Source organism: Manihot esculenta, chromosome 9 (assembly GCF_001659605.2).
Source record: "Manihot esculenta cultivar AM560-2 chromosome 9, M.esculenta_v8, whole genome shotgun sequence".
Taxonomy (NCBI): domain Eukaryota; kingdom Viridiplantae; phylum Streptophyta; class Magnoliopsida; order Malpighiales; family Euphorbiaceae; genus Manihot; species Manihot esculenta.
Genome location: NC_035169.2, coordinates 36,073,348 through 36,098,897, shown reverse-complemented (window position 1 = coordinate 36,098,897; position 25,550 = coordinate 36,073,348). Strand labels below are relative to the sequence as shown.

The window sequence follows — 25,550 nt, the reverse complement described above, 5'->3', positions numbered from 1 at the left end:
CATCTTTTTTCTCTTTCTCCTATCTCTACGCGCATTGTTATAAATTTATTTTAATGATTATAATAATATAATATTTATTTATATTTTAAAATTTTATTAATCATAATTATAACCTTACTAATTGTATATTTGCTAAATGTATAAAAATAAACACCATTTAATTTTAAATTATATATATATAATAGACACATAAGTTGTTTTGTATGGTTTGGTCATATATTTAATATAATATTTTTTATATATTTTACTAAAATCTATTTTAAATCTATCTAAAATATGGCTTTAGTATATATAACTAATATAAATATCTATAATCATAAATTTTAAAAATGAAAATGTCATTTCAGTAATATTGACCATTTATTTGAATTTTTAAACAATACATATTGTATTTGTTTTAATTTTAAAATTTATAATTTTGATTAAAATCCTTGTTCTCTTAATTATTTTTTTTGAAAGTAAAACTACTAATTGTATTAATAAAATTCTATCAAATAAAAAAGAATATCATCTCAAATAGAGAGACGATTATATCTAATAAATTTTTTAGCCAAAATATGAGCAATTAGAGTACTACTACGACAAATCTATCTAACAGAAATATCAGTTCTAGACTCTAACAAAGATTTACAATCATTTTAAAATCAAATCCCTGTATAAGATAATTTGGTAAAAATACTTCTCAAGTGTTTGTCTAAACCTCTGCATAAAATAATTTGGAAAAATGTTCCTCCTTCTTTTTCATCTCTCAAGCATAAATCATTAAAGTTTCCTGAACAAAACCACGGAAAAGAGTTTTTATGACATAAAACTCGAATAAAATTTCAAAATTAACATTGTCGTTGCGATTTCGGAAACCCATAATAACTAGTAAACATCCATTGAACAATACCACAGAAATAGACACATGGCTCTTTCACATTAACAAAATACCGTTTTCCAATCCTTATATATTGACTGAGAAACAGCTATCAAAATATAAAAAACTATGAAAAAATTTCATAAGAGTACTAAAAACTTTTGTTTCCATCAAAAATAAAATGTACGGCTTGTAACTAGTAACCAAATCCCGACCTTTGACGGGATGAGTCGCTTTACTGTTACCTGTCAAATTAACATTCGCAGGGGTGTTATTAGAGGCATCCTGTTGAGAGGAAGAAAAACCTGTAACAATGTTATGTTTAGTGTTTCTTGACCTTTTTTTAGCATCATCAATTATTCGGGCTGCAAACTCCTCACCCGGTGGAGCAGAATTGTCAGAATCACGCAATTACAGGCTTATCAGTCTCTGGTTCCGACGAACAGGTGCTCTGAGAAAATCACTCCAACCAAACTTGATATCTTCTTTCTTCAACCTCAGCCACAAGTCACAGAAAGTCTCCACATGACCTTGTATCCCCTTCCAAATAAGGAGAAATCGATTGTACAACCAAGACCCCATTCACTATATTTTCAAAATCAACATTATTAAAAAATCGAAACAGATATTTTTTTGTCTCTAATTCCATAATAGATACTCCATTTAAAGGATGTCATAAATTTGTCAAAAAGTCTGTATATTCTCAAAATTGATTGGATTGTATGCTGATAAATATTCCCACTATACAGAAATCATAAATGACGATCAGAATATCTCTGAAACTCTTAATAGGGATAACAATATCTTATTGTTAATCGATAGTCAACTGATGCAGGTCATCTTTTATAGAGAAAGAAAAATAAGAAATTAGGTTTAAGGAAAAGGAAAAGACGAGAGTATAAGTCACAAAAAGACTACTGAGAGAAACTTTCGTGGAAATAATTTTGTTCTTTTAATTATTATTTAGCAAGTTTTAAGTTAATTTTAATTTTGAGAGTTAATTAAATATTTTAGTTTATTTGACCATAAATACTAATGGTACAAAAGATCACATGACGTTATTTAAACATATTTAAATAGATTAAATGACTTAATAATGTAAAATAATTTTTAAATATTAAATTTATTTAATCTCAGTTTAATATAGAGATGATGCGTCTTTCATAAATATTAATAATAACAAATTTCAGGTATTAAATGCCATTTATTTAAAACAAGTATAAAATACTAGAATATATTTAGAAATTTGATTTAAAAAAATTAAATGTTCGGAAATATTTTAATAATATCGTAAAATAAATAAAAATAAACTTATTAATAATGCCAAAATTGCTTTCAAAAAAAAAATAATGCCAAAATTCATAAGCAAAATTTGTAATTCACCCTAACAATTTGATATTGCTATCATTTTCATCCAAATGTAAGATTTTGATTTTTAATGAGTGCAATTTTATATTTGCTAATATTAGATAAATACGGTTATTAATTTTACGTTATTAATACAAAAAATAAAATTTCATTATATTTTTATTTGAAATTACACCATTTACTATATATATTTTTTATTTTTATATAATATTAATAATTTATATATACTCCATTTGGTTTATAATTTTTATCCAATTTTTTATTTTTTAATTATCTTAAAATTATTATTTATTTTTTTACACTATAATAATATAATAATATATAAATTGATAGTATAAATTTATTTTATTTTTAAAATTTTTTAAAAATATATCTTAATATTTAATAAAATTTAATGTTGTAAAATTATTATAATTATAAAATTAATAAAAATAATATTTTTAATATGCATAAAAAATAAAATAAATAAAAATTATGAAAGAGAAAATACATAAATATTAAATAATAATATTTAATGAATATCAATCTTGCTTTTTTTTTATGATACTTTTAAAAATCATAGAACTCTCATTTTAAAGGTTTAAAAAATTTTATTGTCCTATTGAATAAAAAAAAATTAAATATTTATATTTTCTATGGTTAACTTTACTTTTTAACTTTGGACAGTAAAATTTAATTTGTATTGTTTTAATTATTATATTAAATTTTAAAATTAATTTTATGAAATTAAAAATTATTAAATATTATAAAACTCAACGTAACATGATACGTAATTTTAGTAAAATTAATTTTAGAAGTTAATTATAATTTTAAAAAATTGAAGATATATCATAATCATGAAAAAATTATGAAGGCGTTTTGTACAATAGGCCTAAAACATATTACCCCTGATTTTCATTTAATAACGTGGCAGATATTTATTGGATTGCCGCGCCAACTAGATTCCTAACTGGTGTCGTGCTGAAAAAATGAAGCGGATGTATCAGATTGAGCCAGTTAATTAAAAAATAATTTTAATAGTATATTTATTTTTTTTATTTTATAATAATATATAAATTATAATTTCATTTGGTCTTAAAAAATTATAATAATATATATTTATAGTTATTATTTCTTATTGGCTTGCTTTATCGGTCTAATATGTTGCAACCGCTTTGGTATGTAATTTATCGTCATGCTGAGTTCTATAAATTCTGTGCACATGATACTGGCTCAGCGTCACTGGAGTCTTCTACTTCGCAACCAAGTTATACCCCTTCTTCTGCAAGTTTGTCTTTTTTCTTTTTTTGGAACTTCTTCTGCAAGTTTGTTGGGTTTTTATATCTGTTTGAAACTCATTATTTCTCATCACCTCCCATTTGCTTTCCCTCCTCCCAAGTCGTAATTCTCTCTGCCCTCCTTATCAGGTACTACGGTTTGCATCTTACCCAATTATTTTCTTTGATTGAAGAGTTCAATTTAGTTTTTTTAAGTTAATTCTCTTTTGGTTTCAGATGAAAACCGAGATGGATACTCATACTCCCTTGACGTTAGAAGAACGGTTAAAGAAAATAGAAAATGCCATTGCAAGGAAGAAGCTGCTCGCTGATGGACAGTGCGTTCCTTCATTTACTACCGCAGAAAATATGGAGATATATGAGTATCCTGAATGGCTAAAATCCGATTTTTTTTTTTTTTTTTTACTTTTAGAGTAGAGTGGGAGATGTTAGCAATGTGGGGTATCAGACCATTAGTGGGTAATTGAGTATCCTTAACATTTTTGTGGTAGTTGTGTTTTCAAGCTGTGCAACCGGAAGCGTACGCACTATTCAGAGCAGATTTATGAGAAATATTTGAACTATTTAGAGGAGAGAATTATGGAAAAGGTTAGAGTTGTGAGACTCAGTCCTTAGTTCTTTTGTTTGTTGCAAATTTGGTTCAAATGAATTCCCTTTACCCACCTGTTAAATTTGAGCCAATCTCATTCTGTGTTTAGGTGATTCCAAGATTGCTGGGGAAACATGGGACAGCACTGTTAAAAGAAGTTGCCCATTCTTGGTCAGAGTTTAAGGCATTTGCAGACTCTATATACAAGTTCTTCGAGTACCTGGATCGTTTCTATGTTCCACGGAGGGGACTTCTATTACTTGCTGATGCCCCAAAACATTACTACGGAAGACAGGTTAGCAACTTCTACGGTCTTGAAGTAGATCACTTCTTTGTATTTCCTTTGGTTTTCTTGTACCTTTTGAGTTGTCTAAAATGCTCAATTCAATGATAATCTTCAGGTCTGCGAGAGTCTGTATGGAAAATGTCAGGAAGCTATAATAAACTTGGTCTGTTGACATGCTGAGTGTTACTGTTATTTTTTTTTCAGTTGCATTTGATCAAGTTGGTGGTAATTAGAGAATGTGACCTTGTGTACAGATTGCTGAAGATCGCGAGGGGAAGAATATTGATAGAAATCTGCTCAATACTGTGCTTGGTTTATTTATAGCATTGGGTGGCAATGGAACCACAAATTATTATGAAAAATTTGAGCAGATAATGTTGGCAGAAACTGCAGCTTACTACTGTGAGTTGTCCATGCAGTGGTGGTTTTGGCACGATTCATTATCTTCCTACCTGCGCAAGGTCACTATTGCTTGAGCAGCTTGTTGAAGTTTGAATTGTAATCTGTACAACTAATAAGCTTTTTTTTTTTTTTTCTATTCCTGACAGGTTGATTGGTGCTTAGTTCAGGAGGAAGCCAGAGCAGAAGCTTACCCTTGTGAGACAACAAAAGCAAAAGTACTTGAGGTAATTTTTTCTAGCAAATTGTCTTGTCTCTTTCTCTGAGTGTTCTCAAATGGATTGATTTTTCATTTCTATATGAAATACCCAAGATGATTTGCCAGTATACTAAGCTCCCACATGGCTTAAATGGAGAGATTGATGCAATTAAATAGGTCTTGGCCTTTCTCCTCTGGAGGCTATCTTTGAGGGGAGAAATTTTACAATACAACGGTTGTATAAAATCAAATTTAGATGATAATATAGTGGTTATAGCACCAGAATGGAAGATATTTTTGATGTTGATGGAATCATTTACTCTGTTTTTCATATATTGCAGGTCATGAAATATATATTGCTGGAAAGAAACGCCAAGCGATGGGCTGGGAGGCAAAAGGCTAATGGGGTGGCAGCTGAAGATCAGGTTTACCTCAATATTTAAGCTTCATAATGATGACTGCTCATATTGTAGTTCACTTAGATTATGAATTTTATTTTTGTTCCAAAATAGTTCCATCTTTATCTTCTAAAACAGCTCAATTATTGGGTGCAGGAACTTTTATCAAAGTACGCCTGCTTAAGCCTTGATATGGATAGCAGTGCTTCTGTGAGCAGGGCAACAGACCTTTGATTTCTGTACATAAAGGGGCCTTTTTTCTTTTTTTTTTTTTTATTTTTTTATGCAGGCGTTATTTGGAATATGCTTCTAGTAGTTTCTGCATTGATGCAAGTGCATATGGTTTGTAATCCCTAAATTAGCTGCTGATACAGTGCTGTCTAGGTCAAATTTAAATTCTGGAATTTGGTGTTTTATATATATAGTCTGCCCAATAAATAAAAAAATATTCATATATAATCAAGATTGAAAAGTTGTTGTTTATATAAGTATGTGTATTTTTTATCATCTGTCATAGAATTATAATTTTAAATTAATGGGAGTTGTTTTTTTTTTTTTTTTACCTCATTCAACTCTATTTTTCAATATATAGATTGTCTGGCTAAAGTGGTGATTTTTCAATATAACTTTGAAAATTCTGAAAACATAAAAATTATATTCTTTGATGAATTTAGTTAATTGAATTTTGAATTTTGAATTTTTTTTCTAAAATAAAAAGAGTTAATCCTAATTAACATCCAAGTAATCAGTGAGTAATTTCATTGAAATTTCCGAAGGGTCCATTTTGATGCCTCGACTTCGAGGAGAAGATATTGACGATTATCATTGACTTGTAAAGTTTATGATCAAACAATAACATTATTATTTCATATTCACATGGAAGAGATAGGGAGGGAGAAAATATATTGTTAATTCTCCATTTGAATCTCTTAGCTGAGCAACAACACTCTGATTCTCTCTATCTCTTCAAGGATAGCTGCAGGTATTTCTTCTTTCTCACCATCAATTAATGGTTAATTTCTTTGATGTTTATGCTCTAAATTCCCAAATCAAAACAATTTAACTCTGTAATTTCTTGATAATGATAACGAAATTGGAAGCACTTACAGACTTAAATCTATAATTTTAGATGATTCGAACTGTCGTAGCTGATATATAATCCCGCTTTATACAAGATCCGAAGTCAGCGTGTTTAGTTTATATTGGACAGGCGAGATGATGAGATGCTTTAGATGCAACGAGGATGAGATTGAGAGAGAGAAAGCAGTTATGAGAAATGGAAGATTGTTATTAGAAAAGAAGATTGCCATTAACGATGGCAGAGGTAATCCTATCCGTTCCTTTTCTATCCAAGATCTTAACAATGCAACAAATAATTACAATCGAAATCAATTGGTTTTTCATGGAGCATTGTACAAATTGTATAGGGGTTTTCTGCATCGCCCAGTAATTGTGAAAAGGTATAACAAAGGTGAAAATTTTCTTGAAGAATCTATCAATGATATTGTGTTTTCATCACAACTGAGTGTGCATAAAAATGTCCTCAAACTGTTGGGATGTTGCTTAGAATCCCCAATTCCTATTCTAGTTTACGAAGTTGCAGAGAAGGGAACTCTTCATGATTACATTATTAGGGATAGAAGTAGAAAAAAATTTCAACCTTTATCATGGAGAAATAGGTTGAAGATTGCAATTGATCTGGCTAATGTGATTGCTTATCTTCACACTGCATTCCCAAGGCCTATTCTTCATAGAAATATCACATCCCAACACATCCTGCTAGATGAAGACTACAGGGCCAAATTGAGTGAATTTTCATTTTCCATGTTAATTCCAGAAGGTGAAACCCACATAAGGGATGCAATTTGTTGTGGGACAACGGGATATATTGCTCCTGAAAATTTTGCAGAAGGTAAGATCAATGAGAAGGTTGATGTTTTTAGTTTTGGTGTACTTCTGCTAATGCTTTTGACTGGAAAAAGGCCACTCGAAATTTTGGATTATGGCACAGGTTTGTATTTCTTCGAGGTTCTCGAGAAATGTGTGAAAGAAAACGAAAGGATAGACAACCTTATGGATCCTATAATTGTTGAAGAGGGGACATGGTCTGGGAAAGAGCAGCAACTTAAAGCTTATGCAAACCTTACCCTTCAATGTCTTCAATACCGTGGAGAGGATAGGCCAGAAATCACTGATGTGGGTAAACAACTTAGCCAGATTTATCAATTCTTACTAATTTCTACTTGTGTTCGTCAAGCTTAGACTGCTTAGTCATATTATGGATTTAGCCATATGATATATATACATCAACATCAACTGTATGACTCTTCAAGTTCATTTCCCTTTTTTTCTATTCTTTACAAGAGCTTAAAAATGCAACAAATAGCTATGATGAGTGCTTTTTTTAATTTTCAGAAAAAACGATTATCATTTTTTTTTCTTTTTAAAAAGGTCTCTATATCGTACAACTGTACAAGGGTTTTCTGCAAGACCGCTCAGTAATGTGAAAAAAGTATGAAAATCATGAGGAATGCCTGGGGAACTCTGTCAGTGATACAGTGTTCGCATCACAAATGAGTGCGCATAAAAATGTTCCCAAACTGTTGGGATGTTGCCCAGAGTCCCCAACTCCTATTCTGATATTTATGGAGATACAGAGAAGAGAACAATGGGTATATCAATGTGAAGTTTTTTTTTTTTTAAACGCTATTTATTTTTATTTTTTGTCCTTTTAAAGTTTGGGCTAGCCTTTTTCTTCCCTTCAACGTCTTCACTGCCGTGCAGAGGATAGGCCACATACCACTGATGTGGGCAACCAACTCAGGCAGATTTATCAATCCTTAATTTCTACTGGTTCTCTTCAACATTAGTCATTTACTCATTTTGTGGTTTTGAATAGATAATATTTATATCCATATCAACTGTGTGACTATTGTTAGTCCTCTCTCTTTCTCTCCATTTTTCTTTGTAGTCGAAAGATATTTAAATCTATAATAATTTGAATAAACAAAAATAAATATATCGTTTAGCACGTTACCTGTTTTTTTTTCTGCATTTTACACTGTACTTTAAAAATTACTAAGTTGTCAAATAATTTTTTGCCCAACCAAAAAAAATTATTTTAAAAAATTATATCTTTATCTCTAAAAACTTTTTTCAAACATAGTGTTAAGTGAATAATGTTGATTAATAATGTTGATTAACTCTCAAATATTTTCAATATATATATAAATATTCAAAATTTTTATAACTATGTGGTTTGAAGAAATGATAGTGAAGGAAAGGCATACAAAAACAACGATTATTATATATTCCGTCCATCTTATTTTTATCAATTTTATTGAGATAATAATTAAAAAAATTAACATGGTTAATATTTTTTTAAAATACTTTTTTTATAAAATATTAAAAGGCATAATTTATTATTGTATTGACTAATATTAATAAGGGTAAGTTTAGAAATTATCATTAAAATTATAAATGGGCATGTAAATTAAAAAAAATTGCCAAAAGATATACTTATCAAGGAAGGGGAGGAGTAGAAGAATTTTAAAGGTTTAATCAGTATCCTTTACAAATCGTAGAGGATTTTATTAATGCAATCTTTTCCTGTATCAGTATTTGCAAGAATAGTAATGAAATTCTAATTTCAAATTAATTGGAGGTGGATTTTTTCCCTCATTCAACCCTATTTTACAATATATAGACTCTCTGGCTAAAGTGGTGGTTTTTTGAAAACGGATTATCATTGACTTGTAAATTATTTCTCATTGACTTATAAAGTCTGTGATCATACATATTCGCAGGGGTGTTATTAGAGGTATCTTGTTAAGAGGAAGGAAAACCTGTAGCAATGTTATATTTAATGTTTCTTGGCCTTTTTTAGCATCATCAATTATTCGGACTGCAATCTCCTCACCCGGTGGAGCAGAATTATTGGAATCACGCAGCTACAGGCTTGTCGGTCTCTGGTTCTGACGAACAGATACTCTGAGAAAATCACCACAACCAAACTTGATATCTTCTTTCTTTAACCTCAATTGCAAGTCACAAAAAGTCTCCACATAACCTTATATCTCCTTCCAAATAAGGAGAAATCGATTGTACAATCAAGACCCCATTCACTATATTTTTAAAATCAACATTATTAAAAAACTGAAACAGATATCTTTTTGCCTCTAATTCCATAATAGATATTCCATTTAAAGGATGCCATAAATCTGTCAAAAAAGTCTGCATATTCTCAAAATTGATTGGATTGTATGTGAGAAACATCCCCACTATACAAGTGACGATTGGAATATCTCTGGAACTCTTAATAGTGATAACAATATCTTATTGTTTATTGATAGTCAATTGACGCAGGTCATCTTCTATGGAGATTAAAAAAGAAGTTAGGTTTAAGAAAGAGGAAAAGGCGAGAGTATCAAGTCACAGAGAGACTACAGAGGATCGAAAGTAATTTTGTTCTTTTAATTTTTATTTAGCAAGTTTTAAGTTAATTTTAATTTTGAGAGTTAATTACATATTTTAGTTTATTTGACCATAAATACTAATGGTACAAAAGATCACAAGACGTTATTTAAACATATTTAAATAGATTAAATGACTTAATAATGTAAAATAATTTTTAAATATTAAATTTATTTAATATCAGTTTAATATAGAAATGATGCGTCTTTCATAAATATTAATAATAACAAATTTCAGGTATTAAATGCCATTTATTTAAAACAAGTATAAAATACTAGAATATATTTAGAAATTTGATTTAAAAAATTAAATGTTCGGAAATATTTTAATAATATCGTAAAATAAATAAAAATAAACTTATTAATAATGCCAAAATTGATTTTAAAAAAATAATGCCAAAATTCACAAGCAAAATTTGTAATTCACCCTAACAATTTGATATTGCTATCATTTTCATCCAAATGTAAAATTTTGATTTTTAATGAGTGCAATTTTATATTTGCTAATATTAGATAAACACGGTTATTAATTTTACGTTATTGACACAAAAAATAAAATTTCATTATATTTTTATATGAAATTACACCATTTACTATGTATATTTCATATATATTTTTTATTTTTATATAATATTAATAATTTATATATAATCCATTTGATTTATAATTTTTATCTATTTTTTATTTTTTAATTATTTCAAAATTATTATTCATTTTTTTTCACTATAATAATATATGAATTGATATTATAAATCTATTTTATTTTATTTTATTTTAATTTTTTTAAAAATATATCTTAATATTTAATAAAATTTGATGTATGTAAAATAGATATAATTATAAAATTAATAAAAATAATATTTTTTAATATATATAAAAAACAAAATAAATAAAAATTATAAAAGAGAGAATACATAAATATTAAATAATAATATTTAATAATAATATTTAATGAACATCAATCTTGCTTTTTTTTTTTTTTGATACTTTTAAAAATCATAGAACTCTCCTTTTAACGATTTAAAAAATTTTATAGTCCTATTGAATAAAAAAAATCAAATATTTATATTTTTTATGGTTAACTTTACTTTTTAACTTTGGACAGTAAAATTTAATTTTTATTTTTTAATAATTATATTAGATTATTAAAATTAATTTTATGAAATTAAAAATTATTAAATATTATAAAACTCAACGTAACATGATACGTAATTTTAGTAAAATTAATTTTAGAAGTTAATTATAATTTTAAAAAATTGAAGATATATCATAATCATGAAAAAAATATGAAGGCATTTTGTACAATAAGCCCAAAATTAGGGGTGAGCAGCATTCGGTTCAAATCGAAAAAATTAATCGAATCAAATTGATTTGAAAATTTGGTTCGGTTTTTTATACATTTCATTTCAGTTCGGTTTAATTTTTAATTTTAGAAATTTCGGTTATTTCAATTCGGTTCGGTTTTGATCAGAAAAAACAGAAAAAATTGAATCAAACCGATTAATGATGATAATATGTTTTTTCAATAATATAGAGAAATTAAATCATATTAAGATTAAAATATTTTAATTAAAATTTAAAATATTAAAAATAAAGTGTAAAAAATAAAAAAAATTATTAAAAATCGAAACCGATCAAACCGAATCGAACCGAACCAGACCGGTTCGGTTCGATTCGGTTTCTGACTAAAATCGGTTCGATTCAGTTTTCATAAACACTAAAATTTCGATTTTTGATTTATTCGGTTCGGTTCGGTTTTAAACCGAACCGACTGAATGCTCACCCCTACCCAAAACATATTACCCCTGATTTTCATTTAATAACGTGGCAGATATTTATTGGATGCCACGCCAACTAGATTCCTAACTGGTGTCATGCTGAAAAAATGAAGCGGATGTATCAGATTGAACCAGTTAATTAAAAAATAATTTTAATAATATATTTATTTTTTTTATTTTATAATAATATATAAATTATAATTTTATTTGATCTTAAAAAATTATAATAATATATATTTATAGATATTATTTCTTATTGGCTTGTTTTATCGGTCTAGTATGTTACAGCCGCTTTGCTATATAATTTATCGTCATGCTAATGTTCCATAAATTCTGTGTACATGATTAGCGTCATTGGAGTCTTAGGCTTTTTGCTTTTTCAAATTGAAAGAAAAACAAAGTTCTCAAATTCTGATCGGAAATTTTTTTTTTTCTGAATCAGAGGGAAAATACTCTACCACAATTTAGACGTATAGTAAAATCTATCCCACTTTTAAAATGTAGTAAGATAGAGTGATTAAAAATATATTATTGCATTTTTTAAAGTAGGGTAATGCACGCACTCCGCCGCACTCATTTAATTTAACGTATAAATTTAATTAATTATTATATTTTATTAATTTAATTTATTTAATTATATATTAAATTTATAAAATATCATTATAAAAATTATATTAATATTAATTAATTTTTATTTAATTAATTATTACATTATATTTATTAATTTAATTAATTATATATTAAATTTATAAAAATTATAAAATTATAAAATTATATTAATATTAATTAATTTAAATTATTTATAATATAATATTATATTTATCATATTTACTATTTTATTTTATTATTTTATATAATTTAATTAATGCTAAGAATATATATAAATATACTAATATAATTTATTTTATAAATGTATTAATTAATGTTAAGAATATATACAATTTATTTTATTAATTATATTTATCAATATAAAAAATATAAAAAATTAAATAAAAAATAAATATAAATACGTAATAATAATAAAATGTATTAAAAATAAGTTAACATATATATATAAATGATAAAGTTAAAAAATAATATTAAATATAATTAAATGTTATCCGTACTGGATGTCCCTTCCTCTTATGAGAATATCAAGTTTTATATGACTAGTGATTATCATTTGTATTTTCACGTTCAGTAATTTCAATTATTAATATTTATAGAGGTTTTAGAAATATTAAAAATTAATATTTATATAGTATTTTAAAAGAAATATGTGAGAAATGAGAAAAATTATGAAATAAAAAAATAAAATAAAATTTAATTTTTTATAATTTTTATAATTATAAATATTTATATTAAATATTTATAAATTAATTGTAATAAAAATAATAAAATAGAATGATAAATATGAAAAGGGAAAATTACTTTTTAGTCCTTGAGGTTTAACATAATTAACATTTATGTCCCTCTATTTTGGCGATCCAATACTTAAGTCCCTCACTTTCTTTTCTGTCCAAATTCGTAGTCCTTCTATCCAAAATAGCCGTTTGGGACACGTGAATTAACAAAATTAACTCTCACTAAAAATCCTGCTATTTCAAAATTACAAAACTCAAACCCAAATGATTCTTCTTCTTCTTCTTCTTCTTCTTCTTCTTCTTCTTCTTCTTCTTCTTTTTCTTCTTCTTCTTCTTTCTCTTCTTCTTTCTTCTTTTTCTTCTTCTTCCTACCCTTTCTGCAACTTCTTCTTCTTCTTCCTACCCTTTCTTCTTCTTCTTCTTCTTCTTCTTCTTCTTCCTACCCTTTCTTCTTCTTCTTCTTCTTCTTCTTCTTCTTCTTCTTCTTCTTCCTACCCTTTCTTCTTCTTCTTCTTCTTCTTCTTCTTCTTCTTCTTCTTCTTCTTCTTCTTCTTCTTCTTCTTCTTCTTCTTCTTCTTCCTACCCTTTCTGCAACTGGAGAAAACATGAAAGAGAAAAAAAAATAGGGATTTCACATTGAGAGAAGGGTATTTTTGAAAAAAATTGCAACTTCTTCTTCTTCTTCTTCTTCTTCTTCCTACCCTTTTTGCAACTTCTTCTTCTTCTTCTTCTTCTTCTTTCTTCTTCTTTCTTCTTTCTTCTTCTTCTTCTTCCTACCCTTTCTGCAACTTCTTCTTCTTCTTCCTACTCTTTCTGCAACTAGAGAAAACATGAAAGAGAAAAAAAATAAGGATTTCACATTGAGAGAAGGGTATTTTTGGAAAAAATTATCACCTCTCACCTTTGACTCTTTGACCAAACGGTTTAAATGGAAGGAAGGACTACGAATTTGGACGGAAGAGAAAGTGAGGGACTTAAGTGTTGGGTCGTCAAAATAGAGGGACAGAAGTGTTAATTACGTTAAATCTCAAGAACTAAAAAATAATTTTTCCATATGAAAATATAATATTTTATCATAAATAAATTAAAACAATTAATATTTATAATAATATTAATATAATTTTTATAACTATATTTATATAAATTTAATATATAATTAAATAAATTAAATTAATAAAATATAATAATTAATTAAATTTATAATTTAAATTAATGCTATAAATTTAATATATAATTAATTAAATTATATAAATTAATAAATATAATATTAAATTACAAATAATTTAAATTAATTAATATTAATATAAATATAATTTTTATAATTATATTTTATAAATTTAATATATAATTAAATAAATTAAATTAATAAAATATAATAATTAATTAAATTTATAATTTAAATTAATGAGTGCGGCTGCATGCACTTTAAAAACGCAGTAATATATTTATTTATTTTTTAATTATTTCATTCTCTCGCATTTTAAAAGTGCAGTAAATTTTACTGCATTTTTTAAATTGCGGTAGGATCGCTTATCCTGATTTGGGAAAAATTTTTTCCCGGAAGAGGGTTGACAATTTTTTTTTTCTTTTTAACTTGTTGGAAACTACTTCGCAGCCAAGTTATACCCCTTCTTCTGCAAGTTTGACTTTTTTCTTTTTTTGGAACTTCTTCTGCAAGCTTGTTGGGTTTTTATATCTGTTTGAAACTCATTATTTCTCTTCACCTCCCATTTGCTTTCCCTCCTCCCAAGTCGTAATTCTCTCTGCTCTCCTTATCAGGTACTACGGTTTGCATCTTACCCAATTATTTTCTTTGATTGAAGAGTTCAATTTAGTTTTTTAAGTTAATTCTCTTTTGGGTTCAGATGAAAACCGAGATGGATACTCATACTCCCTTGACGTTAGAAGAACGGTTAAAGAAAATAGAAAATGCCATTGCAAGGAAGAAGCTGCTCGCTGATGGACAGTGCGTTCCTCCATTTACTACCGCAGAAAATATGGAGATATATGAGTATCCTGAATGGCTAAAATCCGATTTTTTTTTTTTTTTTGTTTTTTTACTTTTAGAGTAGAGTGGGAGATGTTAGCAATGTGGGGTATCAGACTATTAGTGGGTAATTGAGTATCCTTAACATTTTTGTGGTAGTTGTGTTTTCAAGCTGTGCACCCAGAAGCGTACGCACTATTCAGAGCAGTTTTATGAGAAATATTTGAACTGTTTAGAGGAGAGAATTATGGAAAAGGTTAGAGTTGTGAGACTCAGTCCTTAGTTCTTTTGTTTGTTGCAAATTTGGTTCAAATGAATTCCCTTTAACCACCTGTTAAATTTGAGCCAATCTCATTTTGTGTTTAGGTGATTCCAAGATTGCTGGGGAAACATGGGACAGCACTGTTAAAAGAAGTTGCCCATTCTTGGTCAGAGTTTAAGGCATTTGCAGACTCTATATACAAGTTCTTTCAGTACCTGGATCGTTTCTATGCTCCACGGAGGGGACTTCTATTACTTGCTGATGCCCCAAAACATTACTACGGAAGACAGGTTAGCAACTTCTACGGTCTTGAAGTAGATCACTTCTTTGTATTTCCTTTGGTTTTCTTGTACCTTTTGAGTTGTCTAAAATGCTCAATTCAATGATAATCTTCAGGTCTGCGAGAGTCTGTATGGAAAATGTCAGGAAGCTATAATAAACTTGGTCTGTTGACATGCTGAGTGTTACTGTTATTTTTTTTTTCAATTGCATTTGATCAAGTTGGTGGTAATTAGAGAATGTGACCTTGTGTACAGATTGCTGAAGATCGCGAGGGGAAGAATATTGATAGAAATCTGCTCAATACTGTGCTTGGTTTATTTATAGCATTGGGTGGCAATGGAACCACAAATTATTATGAAAAATTTGAGCAGATAATGCTGGCAGAAACTGCAGCTTACTACTGTGAGTTGTCCATGCAGTGGTGGTTTTGGCACGATTCATTATCTTCCTACCTGCGCAAGGTCACTATTGCTTGAGCAGCTTGTTGAAGTTTGAATTGTAATCTGTACAACTAATAAGCTTTTTTTTTTCTTTTCCTGACAGGTTGATTGGTGCTTAGTTCAGGAGGAAGCCAGAGCAGAAGCTTACCCTTGTGAGACAACAAAAGCAAAAGTACTTGAGGTAATTTTTTCTAGCAAATTGTCTTGTCTCTTTCTCTGAGTGTTCTCAAATGGATTGATTTTTCATTTCTATATGAAATACCCAAGATGATTTGCCAGTATACTAAGCTCCCACATGGCTTAAATGGAGAGATTGATGCAATTAAATAGGTCTTGGCCTTTCTCCTCTGGAGGCTATCTTTGAGGGGAGAAATTTTACAATACAACGGTTGTATAAAATCAAATTTAGATGATAATATAGTGGTTATAGCACCAGAATGGAAGATATTTTTGATGTTGATGGAATCATTTACTCTGTTTTTCATATATTGCAGGTCATGAAATATATATTGCTGGAAAGAAACGCCAAGCGATGGGCTGGGAGGCAAAAGGCTAATGGGGTGGCAGCTGAAGATCAGGTTTACCTCAATATTTAAGCTTCATAATGATGACTGCTCATATTGTAGTTCACTTAGATTATGAATTTTATTTTTGTTCCAAAATAGTTCCATCTTTATCTTCTAAAACAGCTCAATTATTGGGTGCAGGAACTTTTATCAAAGTACGCCTGCTTAAGCCTTGATATGGATAGCAGTGCTTCTGTGAGCAGGGCAACAGACCTTTGATTTCTATACATAAAGGGGCCTTTTTTCTTTTTTTTTTTTTTATTTTTTTATGCAGGCGTTATTTGGAATATGCTTCTAGTAGTTTCTGCATTGATGCAAGTGCATATGGTTTGTAATCCCTAAATTAGCTGCTGATACAGTGCTGTCTAGGTCAAATTTAAATTCTGGAATTTGGTGTTTTATATATATAGTCTGCCCAATAAATAAAAAAATATTCATATATAATCAAGATTGAAAAGTTGTTGTTTATATAAGTATGTGTATTTTTTATCATCTGTCATAGAATTATAATTTTAAATTAATGGGAGTTGTTTTTTTTTTTTTTTTACCTCATTCAACTCTATTTTTCAATATATAGATTGTCTGGCTAAAGTGGTGATTTTTCAATATAACTTTGAAAATTCTGAAAACATAAAAATTATATTCTTTGATGAATTTAGTTAATTGAATTTTGAATTTTGAATTTTTTTTCTAAAATAAAAAGAGTTAATCCTAATTAACATCCAAGTAATCAGTGAGTAATTTCATTGAAATTTCCGAAGGGTCCATTTTGATGCCTCGACTTCGAGGAGAAGATATTGACGATTATCATTGACTTGTAAAGTTTATGATCAAACAATAACATTATTATTTCATATTCACATGGAAGAGATAGGGAGGGAGAAAATATATTGTTAATTCTCCATTTGAATCTCTTAGCTGAGCAACAACACTCTGATTCTCTCTATCTCTTCAAGGATAGCTGCAGGTATTTCTTCTTTCTCACCATCAATTAATGGTTAATTTCTTTGATGTTTATGCTCTAAATTCCCAAATCAAAACAATTTAACTCTGTAATTTCTTGATAATGATAACGAAATTGGAAGCACTTACAGACTTAAATCTATAATTTTAGATGATTCGAACTGTCGTAGCTGATATATAATCCCGCTTTATACAAGATCCGAAGTCAGCGTGTTTAGTTTATATTGGACAGGCGAGATGATGAGATGCTTTAGATGCAACGAGGATGAGATTGAGAGAGAGAAAGCAGTTATGAGAAATGGAAGATTGTTATTAGAAAAGAAGATTGCCATTAACGATGGCAGAGGTAATCCTATCCGTTCCTTTTCTATCCAAGATCTTAACAATGCAACAAATAATTACAATCGAAATCAATTGGTTTTTCATGGAGCATTGTACAAATTGTATAGGGGTTTTCTGCATCGCCCAGTAATTGTGAAAAGGTATAACAAAGGTGAAAATTTTCTTGAAGAATCTATCAATGATATTGTGTTTTCATCACAACTGAGTGTGCATAAAAATGTCCTCAAACTGTTGGGATGTTGCTTAGAATCCCCAATTCCTATTCTAGTTTACGAAGTTGCAGAGAAGGGAACTCTTCATGATTACATTATTAGGGATAGAAGTAGAAAAAAATTTCAACCTTTATCATGGAGAAATAGGTTGAAGATTGCAATTGATCTGGCTAATGTGATTGCTTATCTTCACACTGCATTCCCAAGGCCTATTCTTCATAGAAATATCACATCCCAACACATCCTGCTAGATGAAGACTACAGGGCCAAATTGAGTGAATTTTCATTTTCCATGTTAATTCCAGAAGGTGAAACCCACATAAGGGATGCAATTTGTTGTGGGACAACGGGATATATTGCTCCTGAAAATTTTGCAGAAGGTAAGATCAATGAGAAGGTTGATGTTTTTAGTTTTGGTGTACTTCTGCTAATGCTTTTGACTGGAAAAAGGCCACTCGAAATTTTGGATTATGGCACAGGTTTGTATTTCTTCGAGGTTCTCGAGAAATGTGTGAAAGAAAACGAAAGGATAGACAACCTTATGGATCCTATAATTGTTGAAGAGGGGACATGGTCTGGGAAAGAGCAGCAACTTAAAGCTTATGCAAACCTTACCCTTCAATGTCTTCAATACCGTGGAGAGGATAGGCCAGAAATCACTGATGTGGGTAAACAACTTAGCCAGATTTATCAATTCTTACTAATTTCTACTTGTGTTCGTCAAGCTTAGACTGCTTAGTCATATTATGGATTTAGCCATATGATATATATACATCAACATCAACTGTATGACTCTTCAAGTTCATTTCCCTTTTTTTCTATTCTTTACAAGAGCTTAAAAATGCAACAAATAGCTATGATGAGTGCTTTTTTTAATTTTCAGAAAAAACGATTATCATTTTTTTTTCTTTTTAAAAAGGTCTCTATATCGTACAACTGTACAAGGGTTTTCTGCAAGACCGCTCAGTAATGTGAAAAAAGTATGAAAATCATGAGGAATGCCTGGGGAACTCTGTCAGTGATACAGTGTTCGCATCACAAATGAGTGCGCATAAAAATGTTCCCAAACTGTTGGGATGTTGCCCAGAGTCCCCAACTCCTATTCTGATATTTATGGAGATACAGAGAAGAGAACAATGGGTATATCAATGTGAAGTTTTTTTTTTTTTAAACGCTATTTATTTTTATTTTTTGTCCTTTTAAAGTTTGGGCTAGCCTTTTTCTTCCCTTCAACGTCTTCACTGCCGTGCAGAGGATAGGCCACATACCACTGATGTGGGCAACCAACTCAGGCAGATTTATCAATCCTTAATTTCTACTGGTTCTCTTCAACATTAGTCATTTACTCATTTTGTGGTTTTGAATAGATAATATTTATATCCATATCAACTGTGTGACTATTGTTAGTCCTCTCTCTTTCTCTCCATTTTTCTTTGTAGTCGAAAGATATTTAAATCTATAATAATTTGAATAAACAAAAATAAATATATCGTTTAGCACGTTACCTGTTTTTTTTTCTGCATTTTACACTGTACTTTAAAAATTACTAAGTTGTCAAATAATTTTTTGCCCAACCAAAAAAAATTATTTTAAAAAATTATATCTTTATCTCTAAAAACTTTTTTCAAACATAGTGTTAAGTGAATAATGTTGATTAATAATGTTGATTAACTCTCAAATATTTTCAATATATATATAAATATTCAAAATTTTTATAACTATGTGGTTTGAAGAAATGATAGTGAAGGAAAGGCATACAAAAACAACGATTATTATATATTCCGTCCATCTTATTTTTATCAATTTTATTGAGATAATAATTAAAAAAATTAACATGGTTAATATTTTTTTAAAATACTTTTTTTATAAAATATTAAAAGGCATAATTTATTATTGTATTGACTAATATTAATAAGGGTAAGTTTAGAAATTATCATTAAAATTATAAATGGGCATGTAAATTAAAAAAAATTGCCAAAAGATATACTTATCAAGGAAGGGGAGGAGTATAAGAATTTTAAAGGTTTAATCAGTATCCTTTACAAATCGTAGAGGATTTTATTAATGCAATCTTTTCCTGTATCAGTATTTGCAAGAATAGTAATGAAATTCTAATTTCAAATTAATTGGAGGTGGATTTTTTCCCTCATTCAACCCTATTTTACAATATATAGACTCTCTGGCTAAAGTGGTGGTTTTTTGAAAACTCTGAAAACATAAAAATTATATTCTTCCATGAATTTAGTCTATTATTTTTTTTTTATATATAAAAAAAGGGACTTGATCCTAATTAGCATGTAAATAATCAGCGAGCTATTTCATTGAAATTTCTAAAACGGTCCATTTTCATGCCTCGACTTCGAGGACAAGATATTGAGGATTATCATTGACTTGTAAATTATTTCTCATTGACTTATAAAGTCTGTGATCATACAATCAAAATTTTTAACATTAATATCTCATCTTCACATAGACGAGATAGGGAGGGAGAAAAAATCTTGTTAATTCTCCATTTCAATCTCTTAGCTGAGCAACAACACTCTGCTTCTCTCCATCTCTTCAGGGATAGCTGCAGGTATTTCTTCATTCTCACCATCAAAAGTTATTCTGGGTTTTTCTATTAATGGTTAATTTAATTTCTATGATGTTTATGCCCTAAAATCACAAATCAAATGAATATCAAAACCATTTAACTCTCGATAATGTGGACGAAAATGGAAGCACTTACAGATTTAAATCTATAATTAGATGATTCGAAGTGTTATAGTTGATGTATAATCCCACTTCATAGCTTGTGAACACACAACACACATCCGCGAATCGAAGCGAGATGATGAGATGCTTTAGAGGCAACAGGGATGAGAATGAGACTGAGACAGCAGCAATGAGAAATGGAAGATTGTTATTAGAAAAGTCGATTGCCATTAATAATGGCAGAGGTAATCCTATCCGTTGCTTTTCTACCCAAGATCTTAACAATGCAACAAATAACTACGATCAAAGTCAAATGTTTTTTTACAACAGATTCTACGGATTGTACAAGGGTTTTCTGCAAGAACGTCCAGTAATTGTGAAAAGGTACAAGGAAGATGAAAATCTTCTCCAAAATTGTATGAGTGATATTGTGTTTTCATCACAAATGAGTGTGCATAAAAATGTTCTCAAACTGCTGGGATGTTGCTTAGAATCCCCAATTCCTATTCTAGTTTATGAAGTTGCAGAGAAGGGAACCCTTCATGATTGCATAATTTTGGATAGAAATAGAACCAATTTCCAACCATTATCATGGAAAAATAGGTTGAAGATAGCAGTTGATGTGGCTAATGCGATTGCTTATCTTCACACTGCATTCCCAAGGCCTATTGTTCATAGAGATATCAAATCCACAGTAATCCTGCTGGATGAAGAGTGCAGGGCTAAATTGAGTGATTTTTCATTATCCATATCAATTCCAGAAGGTGAAACCCACATACAGGATGAGAATGTGATAGGGACACTTGGATATCTAGCTCCTGAATATCTTTCAGAATCTAAGTTTAATGAGAAGATTGATGTTTATAGTTTTGGTATACTTCTACTAGTGCTTTTGACTGAAAAAACGCCGAATGAAACATCAAATTATGACCCAGATTTGGTTCTAGTGAAGTCCTTCGAGAAATGTATGGAAGAATATGGAATGATAGACAACTTTGTGGATCCTAAAATTGTTGAAGAAGGGCCATGGCTTGGGAAAGAGCAGCAACTAAGAGTATATGCTAGGCTTGCCCTTCAATGTCTTCATTACCGTGCAGAGGATAGGCCAGATATCACAGATGTGGGCAAACAACTTAGGCAGATTTATCAATCCTTAATTTCTACTGGTTCTCATCAAAATTAGTCATTTTGTTGTTTGAATATATAATGTTTATATCCATCAACCGTGTGACTTGTGGTTCATCTCTCTTTCTCTCCGTTTAACTTTCCTTCTTGTTTTATTTGTACTAGAATGACATTTAAACCTGAATAACTTGAATAGACAAAAGCAAATGCATTGTTAAGCATATTATCTGTTATTATGTGTTTTTTTTTTCACATTTTACATTGTACTTTGAACATTACTAAGTTGTAATTAACTACAATATAATGCCACGGCTTTCCCTCTTCATTGTTATTTTTGAAAAGCACATACCACCAGTATAATCTTAAGGATGAGAACTTCAGTAGGCACAATTTTACAAGCTTCAAAGCTTTCATCTTTTCTATCCAAGAAACAAAAGAATTTTTGGAATTCTTAAATCACGAGCATCCATTTCCTTTCTTTTTATTCATGCTCATCAACGGAGACTCTCCTTGCAATAAGTCCCCAAGCCATCAAGCAGCCACCTCTTCCAACTGAATCTGTTGCAGCTGATTTTCCCTTACAATTTCATTCCACACACGTCCCTTATGCTTCACCATCTCTACCAAGTTCTGTCTCTTATCTCTGCTTCATTATCCTTCATGGGCCTAGTCTTCGCCATTTCTGCGTAGGTCTATTTGGCATTGCTTTGGATCTGCAGAGATGGAAACTCTCGACGATTACATTTACAGTCGTCCACATAGAGCAAGATTTTGATCTTTATCATGGAAGAATAGGCTAAAGATTGCAGTTGATGTGGCTTATATAGCTGCATTTCCCAGATTCATTGTTCATCCCCATTACAGCTGAAGATCATACACACAGAATAAGCGTTTTTATTAACTTATTGCTCATAGCCATATATTCTTTATTAGTTAATTATATTAGGATGAATTTTTTTTTTTTCCTTTTCTTGAAATACCCAACAAGAAATTTTGTAGAAAAGAAGAAAGAGCACAGATTAAAATGGTTATTGTGCAAAGAAAAGCTTAATGAGATGCAAGTAGCTTTCAACTAATGATTGTAGAAAAGACATTGCCAAGCAAAAGAAAAAAAAAAAATTGAGGGTCTAATCATTATATTGGAATCTGTGATTCAGGGACCTAATGGAAAGGTCTATTCTTGCCCTCTAACTACCGGACCTAATCACTCGAAAAACTCTTTTACCCAACACTTCTTTAATTTTGCCCTTTCACCCCAAGTAGGGCCAATTATATAATAGTAAAGCTTCATTAGTCATCAAGTAAACTTTTTTAAATTTCCTTTTTAAATTTATCAAGTTCTTCAATGAGTTTAGGGGATATTTAATTCAGTGGCTACAATAAAGATTGAATGATTACTGATTAAATGTAAAAATTATTTACTATTTAAAGATTAAATATTAGCTTTTAATGGGTCAAATAAGTATAATAAATAATTTGCATATTTTCATAAACTTAATTTTGAAATTAAATAATTAAAATTATGAATTTAAACTCAATATAAATTATAGAAGAAAATAAAAAAATATCATATAATTTCATTTATTTTCTCTTTAATATATGTAATTTAATTTTTATCAAAATAATATCTTATAATATCACACTATAAAAATTTCTTACATGCATTTAAGTGTACAAATTAATCTATACACTCAACCAATTAAAATTTTCATCCATATTTTGAATAAAATTTTTTTAATTTTAAATCATATATTATATCGTGATTTGAATGAGTGTATACACTCATGTGAGTGTAAAAAGTTTTCATTACATTCTTAATAAAAAATAATAATTTTAGACACCATTAAAAAATACAGACAAATAAAATGTACTTATTAATTAATATATTTTAAATATTTTAAAAAAAATTCATATAATTTATCAAATTTTATGTTAGGATTTGAAATTCAATTTATATCAAAATAATAACTCATGATCCCTCCATTTAGAATGATAAATTTTATAAGAATTTAATTTAGTTAATTTTTTAAAAAACTTTTATTTAAAAATTTTTAAAATTAAAATTTTTTAATTATATATACAGATGAAATTATAAATAATTTTATAAAAATTTATTTAATTTTTTAAAGATCATTTATGTTAAATAAGAGAATAAATTTTTTATATCTAATATATTTTGACAGCGTATATAATTATACATTTTGTTAATGATAATATTATAAAATATTATTTTAATATAAATTAAATTATAAATTATAAATAAAAAATAATAAAATCACAAAGTACTTGTCATTTCCACTTAGAATAAATAAAAATAAATAACGTGAAAGTTGTTTCGATGTTGTGTATATATTATGAGAAGCAACTTTTTGGTGCCAATCTGTCAAATAGTGACAATTGCCAAACATGCGCCTGCAAATTTTAATTATTAGGAGAGAAGGAGAAAAAATAAGGAAGAAAATGATGACAAATTATTGGTTTCTTAAATATTAAAAAAGAAAAACAAAAGTTTTTTTTAATATTAAAATATTTATATTAACTTTTAAATTACAAATAAAATAAATAATTATATAAATAAATTTATTTATATTGTTACCTATTTTAATTAGAGATATAATGAATAGCGATTAATGTTAATTTTATTTCTAATTAAAATAGGTAAAAAAAATTCTACTTTAATTAGAGATATAATGAATTAGAAATTACTATTCATTTTATCACTAATTAAAATAGATAAAAAAAATGATATTTCTTTCATTTAAAAAAAGAAAAATATATGTATATATATATATATATTTAATATTTTTTTCCTTTTATTGATTTTTCTATGCATGCTGTTTCTTAAATGATCAATTTTACCATTTATTTATTATAATTATTAAGATTGAGAGATATTTCTTTCTTTTAATTAAATTATTAAATGCTGGAGTTTTTCTATATGTATGATTAAAATAATGTATACGTAAAATATTGTGCTATAACTATTCGATCACTTTCAAGCTAAAATTAAGCTTTCAAGAAAAGAGATAGACCTAAAATCCACTGAAATTACTAAGTAGGTTGACCTATTCTGTATTATTTAACCTGCGATTAAAGCAGTATGAACTAATCGAAAGCTTAAATCCATTAAAAAATAGCCTAACTCATTTGATGTGATGGAGAGTAAAAGTGCCACGACCTTATTAGTATGCATATCGAAAAAAAATTAAATGACTGTCTGATAAAAATAGAAAAATAGATATGCTTGTACGTATAAATTTACATAATAGAAACATGTAATACTATAATAGAATGACAGGTATGCTTCACTACATGAGGAAAAAAGAAATAAATAAAGAATATGTGGCTCTTCAGACTAAATTTTATATGCTAGACTAAATTTTATATATGATCTATTTTATCTGAATTTTAAAATATTACAATTTAAGAAAATCAGAGCAAAGTGAAAAAGAGAATCCATTGAAAATAAATAATAGAAATTGTTTAAAATTCAAATTATATTCTATTAATTACAAAAAATTAAAATTGACCTAAAAGCATAAATGAATAAAAATATTGATCCATATTAGTATATGATTATTTTATTAAAATTAAAATATATCTTTATTTTATTATTAATAATTAAAATATTTTTTTTGTCAAATAATAATTAAAATATCATACCTGGATTTAACCTTTCTTCCTAGGTTTTACCGCGATCATTAATTTC

General features: G+C 28.3%; 5 protein-coding genes across 14 annotated transcripts; all 5 read left to right on the top strand.

Moving 5' to 3' along the window:
* The first annotated feature begins 3,471 nt into the window (after window positions 1-3,471).
* On the top strand, window positions 3,472-5,857 carry LOC110623096 (cullin-1). Of its 2 annotated transcripts, XM_021767973.2 has the most exons (9): window positions 3,473-3,633; window positions 3,721-3,866; window positions 3,996-4,092; window positions 4,203-4,388; window positions 4,495-4,542; window positions 4,634-4,840; window positions 4,928-5,005; window positions 5,319-5,402; window positions 5,532-5,857. In XM_021767973.2, the coding sequence occupies exons 2-9, from the start codon at window positions 3,721-3,723 to the stop codon at window positions 5,607-5,609; spliced, it is 924 nt and encodes a 307-aa protein (XP_021623665.2). In that variant the 5' UTR covers window positions 3,473-3,633; the 3' UTR covers window positions 5,610-5,857. The 2 variants fall into 2 exon arrangements, with proteins under 2 accessions (XP_043815643.1, XP_021623665.2); XM_043959708.1 differs by lacking the exon at window positions 4,495-4,542 and having other exon boundaries at window positions 3,472-3,633.
* Window positions 5,858-5,995: 138 nt separating this feature from the next.
* LOC122721218 (serine/threonine-protein kinase ZRK1-like) lies at window positions 5,996-7,738 on the top strand. 4 transcript variants are annotated; one of them, XM_043959705.1, is made up of 2 exons: window positions 5,996-6,357; window positions 6,586-7,738. In XM_043959705.1, exon 2 carries the CDS (start codon window positions 6,591-6,593, stop codon window positions 7,635-7,637), a length of 1,047 nt encoding a protein of 348 aa, XP_043815640.1. In that variant the 5' UTR covers window positions 5,996-6,357; window positions 6,586-6,590; the 3' UTR covers window positions 7,638-7,738. The 4 variants fall into 4 exon arrangements, with proteins under 4 accessions (XP_043815640.1, XP_043815641.1, XP_043815639.1 ...); XM_043959706.1 differs by having other exon boundaries at window positions 6,551-7,738; XM_043959704.1 differs by having other exon boundaries at window positions 6,505-7,738.
* A 6,852-nt stretch (window positions 7,739-14,590) lies between these two features.
* LOC110623095 (cullin-1) lies at window positions 14,591-16,972 on the top strand. Of its 2 annotated transcripts, XM_021767972.2 has the most exons (9): window positions 14,591-14,747; window positions 14,834-14,979; window positions 15,115-15,211; window positions 15,322-15,507; window positions 15,614-15,661; window positions 15,754-15,960; window positions 16,043-16,120; window positions 16,434-16,517; window positions 16,647-16,972. In XM_021767972.2, exons 2-9 carry the CDS (start codon window positions 14,834-14,836, stop codon window positions 16,722-16,724), a joined length of 924 nt encoding a protein of 307 aa, XP_021623664.1. In that variant the 5' UTR covers window positions 14,591-14,747; the 3' UTR covers window positions 16,725-16,972. The 2 variants fall into 2 exon arrangements, with proteins under 2 accessions (XP_021623664.1, XP_043815644.1); XM_043959709.1 differs by lacking the exon at window positions 15,614-15,661.
* Window positions 16,973-17,110: 138 nt separating this feature from the next.
* Window positions 17,111-18,853, top strand: LOC110623094 (serine/threonine-protein kinase ZRK1). 4 transcript variants are annotated; one of them, XM_021767969.2, is made up of 2 exons: window positions 17,111-17,472; window positions 17,701-18,853. In XM_021767969.2, the coding sequence occupies exon 2, from the start codon at window positions 17,706-17,708 to the stop codon at window positions 18,750-18,752; it is 1,047 nt and encodes a 348-aa protein (XP_021623661.1). In that variant the 5' UTR covers window positions 17,111-17,472; window positions 17,701-17,705; the 3' UTR covers window positions 18,753-18,853. The 4 variants fall into 4 exon arrangements, with proteins under 4 accessions (XP_021623661.1, XP_021623662.1, XP_021623660.1 ...); XM_021767970.2 differs by having other exon boundaries at window positions 17,666-18,853; XM_021767968.2 differs by having other exon boundaries at window positions 17,620-18,853.
* Window positions 18,854-20,051: 1,198 nt separating this feature from the next.
* On the top strand, window positions 20,052-21,958 carry LOC110622394 (serine/threonine-protein kinase ZRK1). 2 transcript variants are annotated; one of them, XM_021766879.2, is made up of 2 exons: window positions 20,052-20,597; window positions 20,814-21,958. In XM_021766879.2, the coding sequence occupies exon 2, from the start codon at window positions 20,853-20,855 to the stop codon at window positions 21,897-21,899; it is 1,047 nt and encodes a 348-aa protein (XP_021622571.1). In that variant the 5' UTR covers window positions 20,052-20,597; window positions 20,814-20,852; the 3' UTR covers window positions 21,900-21,958. The 2 variants fall into 2 exon arrangements, with proteins under 2 accessions (XP_021622571.1, XP_021622572.1); XM_021766880.2 differs by having other exon boundaries at window positions 20,771-21,958.
* The last annotated feature ends 3,592 nt before the right edge of the window (window positions 21,959-25,550 follow it).